The 16,862-nt window shown below is 40.1% G+C and overlaps 1 protein-coding gene across 3 annotated transcripts in view; it reads left to right on the forward strand.

The window, feature by feature from the left end:
* The window catches only part of DENND5A (DENN domain containing 5A), a 65,153-nt gene that overhangs the window by 8,255 nt on the left and 40,036 nt on the right, over nucleotides 1-16,862 (forward strand). For 2 of the 3 annotated variants that reach the window (XM_030948680.1, XM_030948678.1), the window contains exons 2-4: nucleotides 11,032-11,103; nucleotides 11,705-11,814; nucleotides 12,304-12,964. In XM_030948680.1, coding sequence (XP_030804540.1) covers nucleotides 11,032-11,103; nucleotides 11,705-11,814; nucleotides 12,304-12,964 — 843 coding nt within the window. The remainder of the gene's footprint in view (nucleotides 1-11,031; nucleotides 11,104-11,704; nucleotides 11,815-12,303; nucleotides 12,965-16,862) is intronic. The other variant, XM_030948679.1, reaches the window with a different exon arrangement.

Here is a 16,862-nt window from a genome sequence, read left to right on the forward strand (position 1 = left end):
AATGTGAAGTAACTCCTTCAAAAGTTTTGCTGAAGACTGGTAAAATTTCTGTTTACCAGTATCTTGGTCGTTTCTCAGAATCCTTTTGGCAGAGATTTTATGGCAGTGCAGACCAATCCAGGTGTAAGGTGTTGTGGTCTCTCCTTCCTGTCCTTACTGAGGTCTTTGTTTATGACCTGGACCCCAGTGGTGATACACAGTTGTAAGTGATTAATTTGGACCTGAGACTTCTGTTCTCAGGTCTTTGTTCTTCTTGTTCTAAACAGATTTTCATGTTGAAAATATGAGGGGTTTTTTTTCATGAATTTTGCCTTCTGGACAAGAAAGGTGAGCTTGATAGGTTTATGCGTAACAGGGAGAGAGCTTAGGAGGGATGGGTGGAGAGATGATGAGGAAGGATCCAGCCAGAGCAGAGATAAGCTTTGGGGTTTGTCATATCCCTTGACCAAACTCTCAGCACATCTGATTAATTTTCTGTGATTAGAAATCACTCCTTTCAAGCAACTTGACTTTCTTACAGAACACATTTTGTTTTATTCAGAAGGGGAGCAGTCCTTATTAAGGCAGGTTACTTTCAAAGGTTAGATAGTAAAGTGAAGCACACTGGCCAGGACTGGTATACTGAAATGACTGCATTGCTGATCTTTCTGACCTCTGTATGGTTTTGAAACCTACTGAAAGACTTCATGTGTTTTTAAAATATGTTTTTTCCTTTTCAATGCAAAACCTCAATGATACCCTGGAAATACTTGGTTGAGGGACTGGAAGAGTGCTTCAGTAAGATTTGATCCTTATTTTTTTACACAGATGTGTTTCCATCAGTCCTCAGAGCCAGAGGGCTGTGGGAGCACAAAAAGTAGGGACATTTAACTGGATGGGATGTGTCACTGTGAAAGAACACCATGGTTGTTGGGAAGAGTTGTTTGGAATGATCTGTGCTCAGGCTTTCCTGAAGAGTCCCACTGGATCTGCCAGTCTTAGGGGGGCATGAGGAGAACAGCTGGTTTCTATATTAAATATGCTTAAAATATGCTTGTCTCCACTTCTGTTACGTATTTTTAGTACATGTAAAAGAATTTGGTTCTATTCTGAAGGTAAGCCACCCTTTTCCTGTCTTAGTGTCTTCTGTTGCACATATTGCAGATCTGTTGTGTAATGGAAATAGTGTGTCCTCCTGACCCCTGTGGCTGTGAACACGCCTTTCATTGAAATTCTGAGGGCTGCCTCTGTTGTTTAGTTGGAAACAGACCTAAATGTCTTTCTGTAAGTCTTTTTGCTTGGGCTAGAACAGAGAAGTGGTTTAGTAAAACAATTCTGTTTTTAAGAACATTCCATTGAAAATTTCTGCTAGACAGTCTTGATTAAAATACATTTTATTTTATATTGTCCATCTGCCTTCCTGTATTACATACAAAAGAGTACAAAAAGAAAAGCTATAGGAAGAAAATCTTTAGGATGTTTTTAAAGATGCAAGCTGAGGACTATTTTAAAAGCTGCTTTAGGTTCTTGGTGGTTTCTTCTGCCACTGCCCTGTCCTGCCACTTCCTTGTCCCACCTCTTCCCGCCTTCCTTGCAACAGGAGCAGAACAATACAAACAAAAGCGTTTGGTTTCCTGACCTTACAATCGCAGAATGCAGGTGGCCTCAGCTGTTTTTCTGTGGTGCTTTAAATTCATTGTTGCAGCATTTGAAACGATTCCCGGCTGTGTGTGGCAACATGTTTTGTTATCAACTAGATGAATGCTGGGACCTAAATGATGAATGGGTATCTATTAACTCCTAGATTTTTTTTTCATTTGCCGTGAAGGGCTTGGAAGAATTTACCTATCAAAGGAATAAACGATTATTTATATCAGGCAGAGTTTACACTGAATTTCCAGTTAGCAAAATGAGCTTTTTTAAAATTTATTTCATTTCACAGTGAGTTTGTGTTATGATTTTTGAAACATTACTTTTCCTGAGTTTTGGAAAGCAAAAGAAAATGGGAAAACAACAGGACCTTTAACAGATTAGGGTTAACTCTCTTTTTTTGTCTCTCACCTTTTTAAAGTTTGCAGGAGGAGGAATTTTATTGTCAGTTGAATGTTCAAAGGAGTATGTTCTCCTTGGATTGGGATAAGGGGTTGTTTCAAGCAACTATGGGTTCCCTAGCTGACAAACAGGAAAAAAATCAGAGGTTTTTATGGCTGGTTATTGCTTTGTCTTTTCCCTCCTCCCTCTAAAGCAAGTCCTTCAGCTTTCCCAGAGGAAGGATGGCGCTCCATCCGCACTCACTTCCCTTACCCTGGGATCCATACCTGTGTGTTTGTAGCTCATATTCTCACCTTTGTTTTAGAAAGGCAGGCGTGAAGTTGCTTTGCTTTCAAGGTTTTCTGTCAGGGAAAGTGGAACAGTAACTTTGATAATGAAGGTTTTAGAGGAAGTCCCAGCTGTGAAAATCAGATGTGTCACAAATCCAGTGGGATGGAGGCTGCTGCAGACAGTGGCTGAAACACCTGATTCCAGTTGCTCCAACAGCAGTGCTGCAGGGAAGTGAAAGTGACCCTGAAGGTCTTTCTCATGGATAATTTAATCTGCTTTAAAAAGTGTTCAAGTCCCAATTCCAGTACCAAATTAAGTGGTCTAATTCAGCTTGTGCTTTGCCAGGTGGTCTTGCCAACGGGGGCAGGGGGATAGGGAGTGTGGGACAGAGGGTTTGTGTGTTTCAGGATAAAAGGGAAGAATTCTTCTTTGTGTGTATCTGAGCAAGAGGTTTGCTGGAGAAGGGAGTCCTCTCTAATGAGAAATACGTGCAGCTCTGTTTAAGGAGGAGGAACTGGAAGGAAGGAAGCAAGTCATAATCTGAAAGCATTTGTCTATTGATGGAGTGGCTCTTTGCTTACAGACTTGGCAGCTGCAGCTTTTCTTGAATCATGGTTTTTATTCCAAGAATTCTGTATAATGAATTTCTTACCTTAGTGTGCCAGACTTTGAATGTTTATTTCCTGCATTTTAGAGAGGTGCTTTTTTTTCCCCTCTAGTTACATATGGTTTAATATTTGTTGAAGAAGGAATCAGAGAATTTTTCTGTTTTAAAAGTAAACCTTGGCTAATTCTTACTGTGTTAATAGCTCTCTGTGTATTATTGAAAGGATTTTTCTTTAGTAATATAATAGGGTGTCCTGAAAAATCAAAATGGTGGTGTTCTCCAGAAGGCTTGGCCTAGGGTTTTTTCTTTTCTTTTTGTTTGTTTCCTGTATGTTTTTGAAAGGCTAGATTGAATCAACAGATTTCCATCTCATTTCACATCTATTATGGTTCAGGCCATATAATTTAATTACTTGTTTGATTATGCCAGTTTTCTCTTAAGACTTGAAAATAGAATATTTCACCATTTTTGTTGGCAAGTTAAAATAGGGCAAGTCTTATTTTTAACCAAACTCTTTTGCCTTCAGTTTTAAGAGACTGATTCTTGGCTTGGCTGTCTTTGCACCCCTTCATGCATCTTAAGTGCCTGTATTTGCCTTCACAGTGTACCCAGGCCAGGTGCTGGTCATGTGTCAGTTTGAGTAATCAAGAAGTCCTCAGATCTCTCAGTGTATGTATCATCTCTTTCCCCCAGTGCCTCCCTCTCCCCAGATTGCCTTTATTTACTCCATACTTTCATCTTTTCTGGACTGTGGCTTCCAGAAGTGTGTGCACTCTCATCTGTTTTGCCAGTCAACTATTTTTATTTAGACTTGGACCATGAATTTTGGACCTGAAGTAATTTTATGTTTGATAAACATAATTATTTACTGTAGTATCTGTAGCTTTATTTGTGTACTGAGGATGTTTGCTCACTGAACTGGGAATCCTATTACTGTTTTGGATTCTATGCTGATTTTGGATTCACCTCATTCTAAGTGGTACTTTTATCCTTGGAACTAAGGCAAATTGTATCTTTGGAAACATTTTTTTTCTGTTCATTAGGTGCTTTGACAGGTGTGGTTTTGCTCTTAAAAAGTTCTCACCCAAAACCCAAGAATGAGAAAGGACATTTTGAATATAATCTATGATGGCCTTTTCACTGACATATGTATAGCATTTTAAAATTTGAAACGGGGTAGAATTAGGCTGTTCTGGGAATAGTGTTTGTAGTTTAGGTGCTGTTCGAATCCCCTTGTTGTCTGATTTTTGCCTTGCAGCCCTCAGGTGTGAAAACCTCTGCTCTTTGTCTGTCATGGTCAGCTGGGTCTCCAGTCTGGTCTCCAGTCCTCCACCCTGCAGGAGCTGGGAGGGTTCTCACCATTACCAGATCCTTTGAGCTGCGGTGCAGAAAGTGCAGAGCTAGAGGGTGTGGTTGTAGGGTCTGTAGGGTCTTCTCAAAGCTAAATCCATTTTCTCTGGATTCTCTGTGCTGAGTAGTACAGGAAAGCTACCCTAAGTGTCTGGCTCATAGTTTCTGTTGCTGGTACAAATTCTCATTGTTCTTATTCATTTGTTAATTACAGCAATATGACTGTTTCATGTTGAAGCTGTTTTATATTTAGTTCAAGACATTCATTTTAGTGACAGCAGAAATTGATAGAGTCTCTGTATGCTAAAAGATTCCAGTAAGTGTCTTTATGTGGAAAATATAAAGTTAATGTTTTAATTGCATGCTATCTAAGAATTTTTTATTTGAAGATGTCATGTATACAATAAATGTACACTGAGACAGAATGAATTGAATTAATAGCAGGCTGTATCACAGGAATTTAAAGAAAGAAGCTGCCTGGCTGGGTGGAAGCAGCAAACCAATTAATCAGAACCAGTCAAGCTTTCTGGATCTTTGTTCTGTAATTATTTGGAGCAGATGAGTGGACTCAGTGAACAAACAAAGGTGGCAATATTAATGACGCCTTAAAATCAGTCTTGCCACCACCATTTAGTTTGTTTTTGGGGCACTTTTTCTGGTAACTAGGGTAACCTATTCTGACTTGTTCTCTATTGTCATAGAGGGAAAATTGAGCTGGTCTACATCTGAGATAGCTGCTCAAAGATGTTTTTCCTAGATGAGATGCAGGGAGAAGTTCCTATACAGTTCTTAGCCTTGCATAAGTTTTAGAGTTGCAGCACTGCAGTCACTTTCTAAATATTAAAGCCAAAGAGTAAATTGACAGCATGTTCAAAAGGCCATGACTCAGTTTAAAAAAGGCTTTATTTGCAAAGTATCCTTGACTTTTTTTTGAACAAGCTTTCCCTTTCTCATTAAGGACAACTTAAGCCACTGTTCTATTATGTAAATGAAAACTTTTCATGGCAGTGCAGGATTTACAGAGAAGAATGATTTGAGATATTGAAGACAAAAAATGCAGGGTTAAAAACATTCTTAGAAAGAAGCAAGCTAGTCAGCAGGGAAATTTGAATTGTTAGAATCATGTACAAGTGTTCTTGGAAATTTGCATTAGAGATTTGTAAGTGATGCATGTGGAAACATGTTACATCTGTGCAAGGTCATAAGTAGGTGAATCTGCAAGTTGTATAACCTAACCATTTTGCTTATTGCTGTATTGGGAAGACCCTTTCCCCCCCCTTTCTTTTCCTGAAGAGGAATACAGAAGGCAGTGAATCATATTTTTCTCTGGGTAAATCAGGAAAGAGCTAAAGTTAGACCTTCAGGGTTCATTCTTTTTATTCCTGCTCAAAGCTGAGGAAAGCTTGGTAGATGGCATTTGCAGGTTTTGAATTGAATGTTTTAATTTTACTTTATGGAATGTTTTTTCCCCTTGTTATAATCTTACAAAAAAGTCATATCCATTGATATGGATAGCTTCATGCAGATGGATGCATGAGACTTCCAAAGCAATGCTGTCCTGCCTAGGTTGGAGACTCCATGAGTTTGTAAGTCCTAATTCTCATCAGACCAAGACACAGACACTGCTGTCCACTGCTCACAGGTGGAGCAGCAAGAGAAGTAACACAGGTAGGAAGGGGGAGCAGCATGAAAATGAGATTCACGGAGATTTCCAGCATACCCTACAAATCTGTGTGGTGATGTGGCTCATGTTCAGTGTTAGGTGACTCAGGAAAGGACTGATAAAATTAGGTGTACTTGTTAATTCAGTGTAGGATACTTGCAGCGCATGCATTAGCTGCTCTAATGTGCTGGTAATTGCAAAGTCCAAATTACAGATATGTAGGCCAGCATAATTTCAGGTGGTGTAAATGAAGTTGGAACTGAAAGCCCATCCTGGTTCCATACATTGCAAACAGTATTAGGTGGCTGTCAGAGCAGCGGTGTGAGCTGCCATGCAGCAGTGAAAAGGGGAGCTGGGTTGTTTGAGCTGGATCTTCCAAATAAATGTAATGTGTTTCAACTCTCTGGTCATCCTGAGCATGTTTGTAGTTTGCTTTATGCACACAATTCAGTCCGTCAGGTTCAGTTTACTGAAAAGATGTGAGATGGAGGTGTTGGAGAGTTACCTGCCTCTGATGTGGGATTTAATCCTTTTGGTTCTGAGTGTCCCCCACTGTGGTCTGAGCCTGCTCTCAGCTGGGCTCTGCCTGCCCAGGAAGAGCCAGGCCAAGCCTGCAATCCTGGACATCCCTCAGCAAAGGAGACTTCCTCAGAGACTGTGCCTAGCTGGTGACTTCCCTTTTGATAAGCAAGCTGACTCTAATAACTTAAGTCTTTCATGCATGTCTTCTCAAATTACACGATGGTGTGGTTTAAGCCAGCCCCACACAGCCTCTCACTCCCCTCCTGTGGAATGGGTGAGAGAATCACAAGTCTAAAAGTGGGAAAACTCTCAGGTCAGGATAAAAACAGCTTAATAGATAAAGCAAAAGAGGAATTATTCACTGCCACCCCCCCAGGGCAGGCAGGTGCTCAGCCATCTCCAGGACAGCAGGGATCTATCACGTTTAATAGGGAGGGTTGGTAAAGCGTGAAAAATGGGAGAGGAAGCAAAGGGCATTACCAGAGCTGGGTGATGGTTGCTGGTATTGAAAAATCTATTTATTACCTGGCATGGCAGGAGCCAGCAGGTATTGAGCTGGGCCTCAGGAGGAGGGCTGGCTTCAGGAGCTAGCAGGTATTAGAACTCTAGCACGTTTTCTCCAGCTCACCAGTTTCACAGCCTCTGTGTCTGCACTTCAGTTTCTGCTTCCCTCCTGTTTTGGGGAATCACCATGAGCTAATTAAGCTGTTTGTGTGACTGTACTGGATTAGTGAAATGTTAATCTTTGTTAACCCTTTTTTTATTCTCTATTTGTTTATTTTTAATCCATGTTGTTTCACTGATCCCGTTTTGAGTGGGATGACACAGGGAGTGTTTTTTTTTCAATGGCAAATTCTGAGATGCTCTGTGTCACTGTCATTCCCCTGCTGGGTGCAGTGCCAGGGCTGCACTAAACTGGTGCTTATGGATTTGTACTGTGCCTGGTTAAATTATATTTCCCTATGCTTTCATGATATTGTTTACATTGCAAAATGCAGTGGGATTCTTACTGTTTTGAAGGTTTGATGTTGGCCTGAAACTTCCTGAAGCATTGCTGGGTGTTTATGGATTTCATGTGTTGTTTGACGTTTCTTGAGAAATAATCTTACAGTTGTAGCTGTTTGATCATTGGTTCTGATTTAAATCCAAGGCAGTTGCAACTTTGCAGTGTGTGGGACATTTTGTATCTTGATTTTTGTAGAGCTTTTCCTCTGATATAACAAACACCTGAGTGGTAAATGTGTATGTGAAGAACATCAATGGTGTTTGAAAGACCTCTTTAGTCTTCAGCAGGCAATATCATGTTCCATTAAAAACCCCCAAAGTTTTCCTTTTAGTACGCAATGTGCATAAAAGAAAAAGAAATTATTTATAGATAAATAATTTCTAAGGACCTCTTACTATAACTCGGATAAGGAAAGTACTTTCAAGCCATTACTTCTGCTAAGAGAGAGAAACCATGTGAAAAACATGATACAAGGATAGCAGTCCTTTGATAGTTGTGAAGTGTGGGGACTTGCTCTCTATGTCAACTTATGTGATGCATCGTATTTTTATCAGCTTATTTCCTCTTGTGCCTTAATTTTCTTAGTTGTAGAATACAACTGTCCATTTCTGCTGGTGGGTTGGTCTCCTGCATTTGCTAAAATAGCTCTTCACTGTTTTTATCAAAGCCATTTCAATTATTCCTGAATTAATCAACTAACTGAAGGAAACCAAGATTAGCTCTTACCAAGTTAGAGCGTGGTGCTAATAACATGAAGGTTGTGGCTTGATCCCTGTTACTTAAGAGTTGGACTCAATGATCTTTATGGGTCCCTTCCAACTCAGAATATCCTTTTAATTCTGTCACTCTGTAATTCACACAGAGACAAGTCTCAAAATCTTGAGTTATTTTTGCTGCTGGAGGTATGCTGCAGTTGGTGCTTTGCTGTAGCAGGGTGTCTTTGTTTGGGGCTGATCATAAATGTAGAAATTTAGGGTTAATTGCTTTTTGCCTTTGGATGTAAGTAAATATTGTTCGTGGATTTTCCCCCTCCCCACTGCTGATGGCTGTCTAGTGACAATCACTAGAGAGGAGAGGAGGGGGAGCCCAGGCAAGGGAAATAATGGTGCTCAGGTTCCCTTTACCTGTAATGGCAGGAAAACAGAGTGTCCAGTGTCCTGGGGTTGCACAGATCACCTGGGTTGAACTTTGCAACTTGTCTGAGCTGTCCCCTGACACTCCCTGCCTTGTTTGAAGCAGGATCTTTGGGAGCCAGCATGGTCCAGTAGTTTGTGGTATTTCAAGCATGAAGGCTGTCCCAAAAGAGCTGGCTGGGGATGGGAGACTGTGCTGCTTGTGGAAGGGCAGAGGAGCATCCTGCAGAGCTGGCAGCAGCATGGAGAGGAGAGGGAGAGGAGAGCAGAGTGCTGCTGGGGCACTCTGGCAGCAGCAGTGTCTGTGCAACAGCTGAGTGCCTTGATGGATGGCAGCAAGGCCTGTCAGGGTTCCTTATGTTTCTGTCTGAATCAGGACTCAGTGGTTTCCAGAAATCAATTTTAGTCCTTTCATTAAATTACAGACAGACTCCAGCTCTAAAAAATTTAAGCGTGTGTTGGTGAGAATGTCTCTTGGGAGGAGATGGTGCAAGGCTTCTTTAAATAGGTAAACATCCATTCAGTGTTTGTTAGGGTTTGGGATTTTTTTAATCATAAGGAACCAGCAGCATCATGTATTTTGCAGTGTTACTACTCTTAATGAAAAGGTCTTCAAATCACAGATCTTCCTTTTTTATTTCAAATGTATAGCCTTGCACATAGGTGAACTCAGTGGTTGTGCTGTGTGGTTTCCAAGTTCGGGAGAAAATTTGGCCTTCATGTGTTTTCTCTCCTCTACGTATGTGGAAGATAAAAAAAAAATAGCCAAGGAACAAAACAGCTTAGTACATGTCTGAGGTTTTTCCTCAATTATCTAAAAGTTGACATTACATCATCTGCACAGATGTAAATATAGAAAACAGTAGGTGTGTTAAATGTCCTGACATACTTTTAAAAGCTTTTTACAGAGGACTGACTTCATTTGAGTGGATGTTTGTGTCAGTAGAGATGTGGCATTATGTCCGTTTTTCTTTCTGGGAGACTGAAAGTTTCTTTAAATGCTTATTTTCATCTTCTATGGTTATGTTAGCTGCGGAAATGCTGTTATCTTTTCTGTCTTTAGCTCTACTCTTTCATAAGATGGTTATATTTCAGTGAAGTTGTGTCCTGGTTATTCCTAACTATTCCTCTTTCTACATGTTTCAGATTTTCCCAAATGTGCGTTTTTTTCTTTCTTAACAATGATGTTATTGAATGATATGGTTGAACAGATTAATAAATAGTGTAACTGTGTGGTTTTGTATGAAAATTAGCTGAGCTGTTGATTTTTCAGCCAAATAATGAAAGCAATGCCTCCTTCACTTTCAGTGCTAAAACCCAGAGAATTAGCAAAATAGGTGTGAATATTTTGGGTATTGTGAGACCTGTCCTAGGTCCTGATTCAGGGTAAGTTCCCTGGCTGAGATAGTATTTAAGACTTAGTTAAAGAAAATCCACAGTTACCAGGCTTCTCAGCTGTCAAAGGACTCGTTAAGCATTCACTGGAAATTCTGTTTGCTTTGATGTAATGTGTTTGTTAGGTTCTGTATTGTGCAGAGACAGTGCTGCAAGATCTCTGTCTGTGGCTACTTTAGTGCAAGTAAGTGTTGTGCCAAATAAAGATTCTAACTTGGCTTTGAAATTGAACTTTAAATATTACTCTAGACGTACAAAACAAACCCAGCCAATTCTGAAATCAATTTCTATTGCCTTGTAATTGCTGCATGTAAGAAAACAAGAGAGGAGTTGGAGTGTGTTTTCTCTTTTGCAGGTGTTGCTGAAATAGTTCCATTTATTTAAAGCATATGATTTCATGCAATTGTGCCTGATTGTTAGTGCAGCTGTCAACAGCTGCATGCTCATTTAGCTAATTGCATTCTAGTAATACAGCTAAGCTTATTTTAAGATACACAGTTGTACATTTTTGTTTTTTTAAAGCAACTGCTCACACTCAGACTATTTACTGCAGAAAGTTCTGTGCTGTCACAATGAGCTGTCATTGCTCTAGAGGAAATTGAAGAGTTTCTACACAAGGCTTTCAGCCAATCGAGTGTATGGATAGCACCTGTGGAAAGCTGGACCATGCCACCTACATTCATACACTTCTAAAGGCCTTGAAATGGTCTTGTCCTTGGGGTCAGTTTCATCATCTGCTCTTTGGGAATATTTTGTAGTTAAAATGTGAAACTTTAGTTTCACAAGCAGCTTGTTCCTACTGCATCAGTGTTCTGGCTGTGTGTACAGGAACAGTGAGCTTCTCTTACATACTGATCATCTCCTTCTAGAAATATGTAGGTAAAATGAGAAATTTATATAAGTTGTATATGTAGAAAAAGCATATTAGGGGAGTAGACTGTCCTGCATGCTTATTCTGGATATTTGTATGTTTTCTACTGGTGTGTGTTAGCAACGTGATCATGATCAACAGTATGAAATGTATAATGCAGTGTTGTTTTTATTTGTTATATAGCTTTATGCCAGTATATACAGGCCTCTAAAACCCGAGATGGTGGCAGCCGTTTCATTTCAAGTGCAACAGAAGGTAAAGGAAAAAGTGTGGGGCAAAAAAAAAAGCACTTTGTTCATCTGATGCTCTATCTTCATGGACGTTTATGTGGTTCTTGATCTTCTAACCTTCTAGACTCTTCCTTCACAGCTAACTTCTTGCAATAGATGGTGGTTATCTTTTTTCCTGAGTCTTGAAAATGAAATTAATAGATCTCATGATGTCACTTGTATGTCTATCTAAAAGTTGCATCATCTTTGCATTTTGTCTATTTGTGCTTTTCTTCAGTAACAACATTGCACTGAAACTGACGCTTTCACTGTGTTTTAACAAGAATCTGAAATATCTGTAGAGTGGCTTAGAGAATTGCTGTCATGACCACAATCTCAAGATTGCCACACTTAAGGAAAAGCACAGATACTCAGCGACTCAGAAATGTTACAAAGCTAATCCTTGCTAATATCTGCAGTCTGACTATATGCTAACGAGCTGTCTGCATTTTCTGTTTCTCTTAAAAGGAATGTGTCCTTAATTCACTTACCCTCGAGTCTACCTGCTGATGTCCTGCTTTTTGGCCTTGTTTGTGCTTAAAAAGGGAATGAAACATTTACTTGTATGTTTTTCTTTCCATCTGCAGGGGAAAACTTTGAACAGACTCCATTAAGACGCACATTTAAATCCAAAGTTCTTGCTCGCTATCCTGAGAATGTTGAATGGAACCCTTTTGACCAGGATGCAGTGGGAATGGTCAGTATCACTTCATGGCTTTTGGGTTATTTTTTTGTTACATTCTAGAGAATTAGTAGAGAAATAAATTAGTCTGCAATTAATGATTTTTTTTGTGCATGATTTTTCCATTTAATAGAATGTGGTGTATCTTAATTTAGATAAAATATAATAGTTTTCTCTCTTAGGTTTCTGGTCTTGGTGACCAGAAAAATACTTTATGTGGGTTTGAATTTTATTATTTTATTAATAAAAAGTATGAGGTTGGTAACAAAATAGTGATAAGTTTCAATAGAAATTGCATGCAGCCCTTTTGATACATTCCTTTTGTTTTTCTGATTTAGACCCATATCACTATATTGTGCAGAAATGTAACACTTGATAGAATTTAAAGTGAAATGCAATGGCAGCCTGTGGATTTTATATCTCATTTTCACCAATGCTTCTGCAGGCAGAGGGAGAGAAAAATGTTTTTTAATGGATTTTGTCTCCCTTTCCCCTTTTTTGTAGCTGTGTATGCCTAAAGGGCTTGCTTTCAAGACACAAGCAGATTCCAGAGAACCTCAGTTCCACTCTTTCATTATTACTCGTGAAGATGGCTCGCGGACATTTGGATTTTCTCTCACGTTTTTTGAGGAGGTCACTAGCAAACAGATCTGCAGTGCAATGCAGACCCTGTATCACATGCACAATGCTGAATATGACATTCTTCATACCCCTCCCACCAATGACAAGGAGAGCTGCAGCAGCACTGGGGACTGCAATGGCACCTCTGTCTCAAAGCTACAGCGGTTTAACTCCTATGACATCAGCAGAGACACTCTCTATGTCTCCAAGTGCATTTGTCTGATTACTCCAATGTCTTTCATGAAAGCTTGTAAGAAAGTTCTAGAACAGCTTCACCAAGCAGTGACTTCACCTCAGCCACCGCCGCTACCTTTAGAAAGCTACATCTACAATATTCTCTATGAGGTTCCTCTTCCTCCAGCAGGAAGGTCATTGAAGTTTTCAGGTGTTTATGGACCAATTATCTGCCAGAGGCCAAGCACCAATGAACTACCATTGTTTGATTTTCCTGTTAAAGAAGTTTTTGAATTGCTTGGAGTAGAAAATGTGGTTCAACTCTTTACCTGTGCCCTTTTGGAGTTTCAGATACTGCTTTATTCACAGCGTGAGTACTTGGGTTTTGTTTTCTTATCTTGTAGGTGTACTGGCACAGGGTCTTACTGTGTCCTGAATGCTAAAAGCACCACAAACAGCAGAATAGCTGCATTAAAGTGGCATGAGCATGCTACTGCAGTCTGGCTGATCTGTGTGCAGGTCTTCAGGTAAAGAAAAGCACTATAAGGAGAGTGTTGCATTGGCTCCTGCTGTTACACATCTAAAAACTGGCTTTTCACATCATCTCTTCTATTTGTGGTTTGGCTGACCCCTTTATTGTTGGCTCTGGAGCTGTGCTCCTGGATAGAGCAGTTTGCCTTTTCCATGTTCCTGCCTAGCTACTCAGCTGAATTCCTTGCTATCTCTGCAGAACTAGCCATGCATTTTTAAACAATACACAGTTAATTATATCTACATCTGCTTCTGAAGAAGAGTTAATCATGCAAATACAGTTTTCTCATGGAGTACCCAAAGTCACATTTTAGTTGTTACTTTGAAAGAGAGGTACCTGAATAAAGTTTTGATTGAACTGAAATCCCATATCTCCATGAAGGCCTTGAAACAGTTAAGGCACAGAGCTAAAGCTTGCTTTGAAGAGGATGGGCAGCAACTGAGCTGAAATAGCATGTTTATCAATTAGTGAGTAGTGTGGGAGTGGTATCTATTTTCTGTGTTGAAATTTGTGGATACTGGCCTTCTTACTCCACATCCTGTTGCTCTAGCACAGACTGTGTGGAATTATGCCAAAGGATAATTTCTGTACTTTCTTTTTTGTCTCAAGCTAACTAACGTTACAGAATGGTGTGGTTTAAGCAGACAGCCTGCATTTTGAACACTATTTTATAGTAATGGTTAGGAAACCTAAAAGACCCCAAGACAAATTCAGTGCTAGTCCATGGTGTTACTGAAATTTGTTTTCAGTGTTTACTTCCCTTGAGCTGTAACTGAAATACATAGAACACAGATAGTAGCTATTTACAAAATATTACAGCAGTCTTCTCTAAGCACGAAACACAGATTTTGTGTTAAGTGTGTTACGATCTATTCATAGACTAAAGCCAAGGATGGATCTGTGTGTACAATCAGGGTGATTAAAAGTCTGTAATGGCAGCAGGGTGTTACGTTACAGGGTGCTGTCATTGCATAGACACTGTGAACTGCACGAGAAAAACTGCACAGTAATTCAGATGCAGTCAAAAAAACTTACTGAACTCTGTAGAGGTTACTCTCTTGGATTTAAAAAACAAATTCATAGCAAATCTAGAAATACTTGTCTAGCAGACAAGTTTCTTTTGTGGTTTCCCCTGAAATGGATTAGGCATTGATATGTTTGAGATTTAGGGAGAGTTTCTGTGGATACCTGTGTCCCACCAGTGGAGGATTCAAACATCGGCCTCCTTGATGAGGAAGGGTGTGGTGGTGTTGGCCTCTGGAGGTGTCTGAGGTTCCTGTGGTGGTTTGGAAGCTCCACATGTCCATCACCATGTGGGAGCAGTGCTCCTGGAGCTCCCTCCAGGCCATCCCCTTGTGAGTGCTCTGTTGTTCCAGGCTGGGGCTCAGCTCACTTCTGGGCTGGCCTACTGGATTCTGGCCTCTCTTTCCAAGCCCTTTTAATAGGCTCAGCTTTCTGTCTTGGGCCCTTTCCAGGTGTCTGATCAGTGGCTAATTAAAGAAGCTTAAAATAGCCCTGGAACACTTGAGTTTCTTGTTTGCAGGCTCAGACATTTGGAGTTCAGGGGAATGAGGGATCAGTTAGGACAGTTTCTGCCCACTGTTTCCCTGCCTCACCCCAAGCTTGGGCTGAGCTGGGCTGTGTTGTACATTTTATGGAGGTGTCTTGTCTCTCTGTCAAGTTCACACCTTAATCTTTGGTTGAAAAGTCTTCTTTCAGTAGAAAAATAATTTTAGTTAATTGTTTGCTGTCTTCTGAGCCTCAGGTTTAGTGAACTGGCTGTAGCAGTGCCTTCTCAGTAATAGCAGGCAGTTTTTTTTTTGAAACATAGCTTCTCTTAAGGACTTTCTGAGGGATTAAATCCCTCTGCTTTTTTGTTGAGTTTTTGTTTGGTTCTGTTGTTCTTTTCAACTGGAATATGCTGCTAATATATTCAGCTCTTTCTTCAGTATGGTTGAGTAACATCTGTTTTTTGCTGTTTGTAAAGCAGGAAATATTGAGTGGAGGTAGAGGTGATTGTGCACTCAGTTCTAAGTGGAATCAGGAATTGCTTTACTTTTGTAAAGGCTTATTCACTTTCTTGCATGCACATCAGTGTGAGGTCTAGGTTGTCCTTCAGAATATAAATACTGTGTTCTTAAATGTCCTTTGAGTTTATTCAGTCTCCTGGTGCTCAGACTCACGACAGCTGAGGTGACTGAGATAATTTCTTGTTCTCCTAGGTCAGGTGAGATTATGATGCTCTTTGGGTAGATTTAGTACATGTCAGGATCAGCAGATTTGTAAGATTTACTTGGAAAAATACCTCAAAAACAAACACACACAAAATAATGGAAGACCACCAAAAAAAACCCCAGACCCCAAAACTTTGGGAGGTCTGGTGGAACTAGATGATCTTGAGGTCCCTTCCAACCCAAACCTTTTCATAATTATATGTCTCTATGAATTTGTTGCCAAGTGGAGTTCTTTTGGAAACAAATTATTTTAGTGTTTTAAGTTTCAGTCAGTCCTTGGAGTGGGAGTAACTTCACTTGGCAGTGAAAGTGTTTTGGTTTAAGATTCCTTTGACATGTTTCTGACTTGATGCTTCTGGAAATTCTTCTTTTGTCCCACTATGTTGGCACAGCCTTGTGTATTTTGGATTGCTGTAAGCCAAGTGCAGGGAATGAATGCCTCAATTGGATTGTCCTGTTGAGAGACCTGTCTACCATTTGGAAAAGTGCCAGAGAGGGAGGAATTTGAGGATGCTGCAAGTGCTGAGCCAGTGCTGAGGAACTCTGGAAAGAGTCAGTGGTGCTGGAGGCCTGTGGGAAGTGCCCTTGCCAGATATTCTGTGGGAACTGGTTTGCATTCCTGCAATTTATGTTGCTCTTGTAACTGTGAAATAGACTTATTCCTTATCTCAGAGAGCACCTAGAGCTCTTCTGAAAAGTGTGTACTGAGTTAAGACAGCTGTGAAATCTGCTTGGAGGTAATTTTTTCTAAACAGCTAGAAACAAAAAAAGGAGAACTGTAATGCACTGCTGCCACAGACTGTGCTCTAGGACAGTTTTATTTTCTGGGTGGCAGCTGTCTGCTGCCATATTACAGTACAAATAAGGGGTTTTTTCTGCTCTGCCTTTGAATCACTTCTCCCCATCTTTGTTTTGCTAGTTTAAAATAATCTGGAGATCTGAAGTATTAGTTTAATGTCTTTGCTGTATTACTTTGTGCTGCCTAGCTCTGGTCTCTTACATAGGACACTGGTTATGCTTCCAGTGATGTAGGAACCTTGCTGCTTGAATCCCTCTGCCAGACACACAACAGGAGATACTGCACCCCTCTGCTTCTGCTAACCACAGCTGGCTCTTACTGCAGCTACAGGGCTTTTTGAAGTGGCTTGTGAGTTACTTGACAAATACAACAGTATTCCATTGTGATCCATGAAGTAGGAAGATTAAAAGGAAAAAATGTTCCAAAATGTGATGGTATAATTGTTTTAAATTTGGCTGAGTCGGAGGATTTCTGTGGGCACTTGACAGACTTCTCTCTGGTAGAATGTGAAAATGGGGAGGTGGAATTATGGTTCTTAGATCTGCCAACTTCTTCCCATCCTGTTCCTCTTTTTCAAAGCACAGGACCTCTCAATTTTGTTTTTATCTTCCACAGATAAATATTATTGTTTAACTTGTCATACACACTTTAAGAGATAATGGATTTTATTTACAGCAGTTGGTAGAATAACAAATCATGCTTT

The sequence above is a fragment of the Camarhynchus parvulus genome, chromosome 5, assembly GCF_901933205.1.
Source record: "Camarhynchus parvulus chromosome 5, STF_HiC, whole genome shotgun sequence".
In the NCBI taxonomy this organism is placed as follows: Eukaryota; Metazoa; Chordata; class Aves; order Passeriformes; family Thraupidae; genus Camarhynchus; species Camarhynchus parvulus.